The sequence below is a fragment of the Salvelinus namaycush genome, unplaced genomic scaffold (assembly GCF_016432855.1).
Source record: "Salvelinus namaycush isolate Seneca unplaced genomic scaffold, SaNama_1.0 Scaffold270, whole genome shotgun sequence".
NCBI classification, from domain to species: Eukaryota; Metazoa; Chordata; class Actinopteri; order Salmoniformes; family Salmonidae; genus Salvelinus; species Salvelinus namaycush.
This window is the reverse complement of record NW_024059564.1, coordinates 26020-32527: the sequence shown is the minus strand read 5'-3', so window position 1 is coordinate 32527 and position 6508 is coordinate 26020. Positions and strand designations below refer to the sequence as shown.

Below are 6508 nucleotides of genomic sequence, written 5' to 3'. Positions count from 1 at the left end.
AATTGACATGGAAATATGCAATTTACAGATTTAACATTCAATTGAGATTTCAAAGGAGGAGAGAGGACAGGAAAGAAAGACATCCACCCAATGAAGAGGAAGATATCCAAGTCTCTGGTCTTTGTTCCTCAGAAGATCTCCTGCAAAACAAAAATGGTCAACCCCAGCATTCTACTTCCCAGTCGTGTGAGTGCGTTAGTGCGTGTGCATTACCGTATGCGTGCGTGCCTCACATTTAGCCACAGGTGTAAGCCACATCCAGGTACTTGTAGGTTCCTACACAGGGATCTCCATACAGAGAACTGGACGCCGGGACGTCACACTGGCTCTTCCCATTACACCTGTGTCAACAACAGGTACAGGTTAACACTACAGTCATGCATTTCTACAGGTAGAATTTAACACTACAGTACATAACTGCAGGTTTCATTACCTCCTTGCCACCTTACTGGCAGTGGTGGATTGGCTGAGACAGTTGGTGTTGGCTAGTTGGTTAGCGGGCCGATTAAAGGAACACACTAGCTGGTCACGGCGGCCATAGTTGGCACTGTGGATCTGGATCGTACCTTCATCTGAGGGAGAGGAGGAAGGAGGAAGGGGGATGAGGTAAGGTTGAATGTCTTTGGTGTACAAGTGATGGTAATAAACAGTGTATATATAATACTGCTCTACTATATCATCATATGAGATGTGACTACACTGTACAGCAGTGTTGACCAGCTTACCACATTCTAATAGATCACATTCTGATAGAGCAGCATACTACCCTGCATCCCACTGCTGGCTTGCTTCTGAAACTAAGCAGGGTTGGTCCTGTTGAGTCCCTTGATGGGTGACCAGATGCTGCTGGAAGTGGTGTTGAAGGGCCAGTAGGAGGCACCCTTTGCTCTGGTCTAAAAAAAGATCCCATAGCCCTGTGTAGGGTGCCGTCTTTCGGATGGGACGTTAAACAGGTGTCCTGACTCTGGTCACTAAAGAGCCCATGGCACTTATCGTAAGAGTAGGGGTGTTAACCCCGGTGTCCTGGCTAAATGCCCAAATCTGGCTCTCATACCATCATGGTCACCGAATCATCCCCAGCTTACAATTGGCTCATTCATCCTCCCTGTAACTATTCCTCAAGTCATTGCTGTAAATGAGAATGTATTCAGTCAACTTACCTGGGAAAATAAGGTATATATAAAAATATAAAAATAGAGACCCACATTCTGGTAGGGCACCGGCACCTCCCCACATTCTGGTAGGGCACCGGCGCCTCCCCACATTCTGGTAGGGCACCGGCGCCTCCCCACATTCTGGTAGGGCACCGGCGCCTCCCCACATTCTGGTAGGGCACCGGCGCCTCCCCACATTCTGGTAGGGCACCGGCGCCTCCCCACATTCTGGTAGGGCACCGGCGCCTCCCCACATTCTGGTAGGGCACCGGCGCCTCCCCACATTCTAGTAGGGCACCGGCGCCTCACCACATTCTAGTAGGGCACCGGCGCCTCACCACATTCTAGTAGGGCACCGGCGCCTCACCACATTCTAGTAGGGCACCGGCGCCTCACCACATTCTAGTAGGGCACCGGAGCCTCACCACATTCTAGTAGGGCACCGGAGCCTCACCACATTCTAGTAGGGCACCGGAGCCTCACCACATTCTAGTAGGGCACCGGAGCCTCACCACATTCTAGTAGGGCACCGGAGCCTCACCACATTCTAGTAGGGCACCGGAGCCTCACCACATTCTAGTAGGGCACCGGAGCCTCACCACATTCTAGTAGGGCACCGGAGCCTCACCACATTCTAGTAGGGCATCGGAGCCTCACCACATTCTAGTAGGGCATCGGAGCCTCACCACATTCTAGTAGGGCATCGGAGCCTCACCACATTCTAGTAGGGCATCGGAGCCTCACCACATTCTAGTAGGGCATCGGAGCCTCACCACATTCTAGGAGAGCATCGGAGCCTCACCACATTCTAGGAGAGCATCGGAGCCTTACCACATTCTAGGAGAGCATCAGAGCCTTACCACATTCTAGGAGAGCATCAGAGCCTTCACACGTGATGCTGCGTGCTGCAAGGACAAACAAAAAGTAATTACACACCACACTGGCCACTGCTGGGCAGACAAATAAAGACATACCTTTTCATAGCAGACATTAGCCTGGTGTAGTATTTTGTATTATTATACATAGAAACAGACTGACTTGCTAGGATGCAGGTGTAGGTGGTTTCCAGGTATTTGTAGATTCCAACACAGGGGTCAGAAGTACGGAAGACTTCAGTGTTCACTTCACACACCTGTTTCCCATTGCACCTGGGGGATATCAGGAGGTAAGATGAGCTATGGCTGGGATTTAATCAAATGTGTTGTCAACAAGCATGCAGCGCTTGACATTTAAAGTAGACATCTGCAGTGTTTACCGGTAACGTCAGGAAAATTGGCTTTAAAAAGGCACATTGACGATACTGCAATGTGCTTTTCAACAACACGCCTCTGACTGAATCCCAGCCTGTCTTTATCAAATAAACACTGACTGAGTACCTCTGTGAGAGGACCTCCAGGGTGCCTGTCTTTATCAAATAAACACTGACTGAGTACCTCTGTGAGAGGACCTCCAGGGTGCCTGTCTTTATCAAATAAACACTGACTGAGTACCTCTGTGAGAGGACCTCCAGGGTGCCTGTCTTTATCAAATAAACACTGACTGAGTACCTCTGTGAGAAGACCTCCAGGGTGCCTGTCTATCAAATAAACACTGACTGAGTACCTCTGTGAGAAGACCTCCAGGGTGCCTGTCTTTATCAAATAAACACTGACTGAGTACCTCTGTGAGAAGACCTCCAGGGTGCCTGTCTTTATCAAATAAACACTGACTGGGTACCTCTGTGAGAAGACCTCCAGGGTGCCTGTCTATATCAAATAAACACTGACTGAGTACCTCTGTGAGAAGACCTCCAGGGTGCCTGTCTATCAAATAAACACTGACTGAGTACCTCTGTGAGAGGACCTCCAGGGTGCCTGTCTGTGAACACTGTGTGTTGGTCAGCTGGTTGGCAGGTCGTCCTTCTCTACATGTGGTTCCGTCAGTCCGTCCGTACAGAGCTCTCTCAATGAAGATCACTCCAGAATCTAGCAGGGCAAGAAACACAATGTAAAGAAAGACAGCACTATGGCGAGACCATCAGGATAGAATGTGTGTGTTCTTACCACAGATCAGGAACTGGACGTTTTCTCCATTGTCACAGGTGACCACTCTAGTCGCTGAGTGAGAAACAATCACATATACACTGAACAAAAAATAAAACACACAAGTGTTGGTCCCATGTTTCATGAGCAGAAATAAAAAAATCCCAGACGTGTTCCATATGCAAAACTGCTTATTCCTCTTAAATGTTTTACAAATTTGTTTACATCCCTTTTAGTAAGCATTTCTTCTTTGCCAAGATAATCCAGCCACCTGACAGATGCGTCAAATCAAGAAGCTGATTAAACAGCATGCTCATTACACAGGTACACATACTGGGAACAATAAAATGTGCAGTTTTGTCACAACACAATGCCACAGATGTCTCAAGTTGAGGGAGCGTGCAATTGGCATGCTGATCGCAGGAATGTCCACCAGAGCTGTTGCCACAGAATTTCATGTTAATTTCTCTACCATAAGCAGCCTCCAACGCTGTTCTAGAGAATTTGGCAATCTGTCCAACCAGCCTCACAAACGCAAACCACGTGTAACACCACCAATCCAGGACCACCACATCCAGCTTCTTCACCTGCGAGATTGTCGGATATGCCCTCCGAAGAAACATCACATGCAAAGCGTCAATACAGAACTAAGATCAAATCGTACTACACCGGCAACCGTCAGCTGTAGCAGGGCTTGCAAACTATTACAGACTACAAAGGGAAGCACAACCAAGAGCTGACCAGTGACAAGCCTACCAGTTGAGCTAAATTACCTATGCTCGCGTCAAGTAACACTGAAACATGCATGATAGCATCAGCTGTTCCGGATGACTGATCACGCTCTCCGCAGCCGATGTAAGACCTTTAAACAGGTCAACATTCACAAGGCCGCAGGGCCAGACGGATTACCAGGACGAGTACTCCGAGCATGCGCTGACCAACTGGCAAATGTCTTCACTGACATTTTCAACCTCTCTGTCAGTCTAATACCAACATGTTTCAAGCAGACCACCATAGTGCCTGTGCCCAAGAACACTAAGGTAACCTGCCTAAATTACTATCGACCCATAGCACTCACATCTGTAGCCATGAAGTGCTTTGAAAGGCTGGCCATGGCACACGTCAACACCTTATCCCAGAAACCCAAGACCCACTCCAAATAGCATACCGCGCCAACAGGTCCATAGATGATGCAATCTCTATTGCACTCCACACTGCCCTTTCCCACCTGGACAAAAGGAACACCTATGTGAGAATGCTATTCATTGACTACAGCTCAGCGTTCATCACCATAGTGCCCTCAAAGCTCATCACTAAGCTAAGGACCCTGGGCCTAAACACCTCCCTCTGCAACTGGATCCTACACTTCCTGAAGGGCCACTCCCAGGTGGTAAGGGTAGGTAACAACACATCCGCCACACTGATCGTCAACACGTGGGCCCTTTAGGGGTGCGTGCTCAGTCCCCTCCTGTACTCCCTGTTTACACGACTGCACGGCCAGGCACGACTCCAACGCCATCATTAAGTTTGCCGATGTCAACAGTGGTAGGCCTGTTCAACGACGAGACAGCCTATAGGGAGGAGATCAGAGACCTGACCGTGTGGTGCAAGAACAACCTCTCCCTCAATGTGATCAAGACAAAGGAGATGATTGTGGACTACACGAAAAGGAGGACCGAGCACGCCCCCATTCTCATCAACGGGGTTGCAGTGGAGCAGGTTGAGAACTTCAAGTTCCTTAGCGTCCACATCACCAACAAAGTAACATGGTCCAAGCACACCAAGACAGTCAGACTGAAAAGACTTGGCATGCACCATCGAGTGCACTGTGACGGGTTGCATAACTGCCTGGTATGGCAACTGCTCGGCCTCCGATCTCAAGGCACTAAAGAGGGTAGTGAGTACGGCCCAGTATATCACTGGGGTCAAGCTTCCTGCCATCCAGGACCTCTATACCAGGCAGTGTCAGAGGAAGGTCCTAAATTGTCAAAGACTCCAGCCACCTTAGACTTCTCTCTGCTACCGCACAGCAAGCGCTATCAGAGCGCCAAGTCTAGGTCCAAGAGGCTTCTAAACAGCTTCTACCCCCAAGACATACAACTCCAGAACATGTAATCAAATGGCTGAACCCCTTTACACCACTACCACTGTTATTATCTATGCATAGTCACTTTAATAACTCTACCTACGTGTACATATTACCTAAATTAACAACTAACTGGTACCCACTGTATATAGCCTTGCTACTGTTATTTTACTGCTGCTCTTTAATCATTTGTTACTTTAACTTTTTTTTCTATTAAAACTGCTGGTTAAGGGCTTGTAAGTAAGCATTCCATTGTAAAGTTCGGCACTTGTGACAAATAACATTTGATTTGCTGAGGAGTATTTCTGTCTGTAATAAAGTGGGGAAAAACAAATTCCAATTGGCTGAGCCTGGCTACCCAATGGGTGGTGCTAGGCCCACCCACTTGGGAGCCAGGCCCACCCGTGGCTGCGCCCTTGCCCAGTCAAGTGAAATCCATAGATTAGGGCCTAATGAATTAATTTCATATATAAACTGTAACTCAGTAAAATCTTTGAAATTGTTGTGTGGTTATTTTTCTTCAGTTTAGAAAATGATGCGCTCACACACAATCACCAACGTACCTGCAGCTGGTAGTGTACAGCAAACTGCAGCCAGCACTGAAACACATCACACAGCTAGTTCAGCTTTTCTAACCTTGGTCAGTCTCTTCACAATTCTTTACAGGAGAAGAGTAGTGTACAGCATATACAGTAAGTATATACATACTGTACAGTATATAGTATGGTACAGAGTATAGACAGACATGGAACATCACCTAGTCCTCAATACAGGATGGTGTATACTAGACCTGGGTCATACTGTTTATATTGGACTTCAATTACTTTCAATACAAACTGATATATTTAGAAACTTCTGGAAAATACTGGAATGTATATTTTAAACTCTGTCAAATGCGTATTTTGTTACAAGTCAGTCAGTATACTCACAGGTGAACGCAGTCAGTCTTACAAGGCGCATGATGCTGGGTACAGGTGTGGTAGTAGCTGGTTCAGTTGTAGTAGTAACAGGTAAGATGTTACAGATGGTCACCTGGACAAATACAACTAACATTTATTGATACTTGCAAAGAATAGATCCTTGTTTGCAAAGCATCAACCAGGAACACAAAGCACAGCGGATTAGCAGTCAACTCGGCAACACAGAACTCAAATCTGACGCCAGCTCAAACCACATGTACTGTGTGATGGTGCTGTCCTCCCGTTACGCAACCACCACAGCATGAAGCCCTTTTTGGTTATCGTCGG

At 47.5% G+C, this 6508-nt stretch overlaps 1 protein-coding gene across 1 annotated transcript; it reads right to left on the bottom strand.

Annotated features, from left to right (window-relative positions):
- Positions 1–235: 235 nt before the first annotated feature.
- Positions 236–6221, bottom strand: LOC120039399 (L-rhamnose-binding lectin CSL2). The gene is made up of 8 exons (XM_038984826.1): positions 6191–6221; positions 5825–5860; positions 3197–3250; positions 2983–3118; positions 2193–2302; positions 2015–2059; positions 434–572; positions 236–341 (listed from the first exon to the last, which is right to left on the bottom strand). The coding sequence occupies exons 1-8, from the start codon at positions 6219–6221 to the stop codon at positions 236–238; spliced, it is 657 nt and encodes a 218-aa protein (XP_038840754.1).
- Positions 6222–6508: the final 287 nt, after the last annotated feature.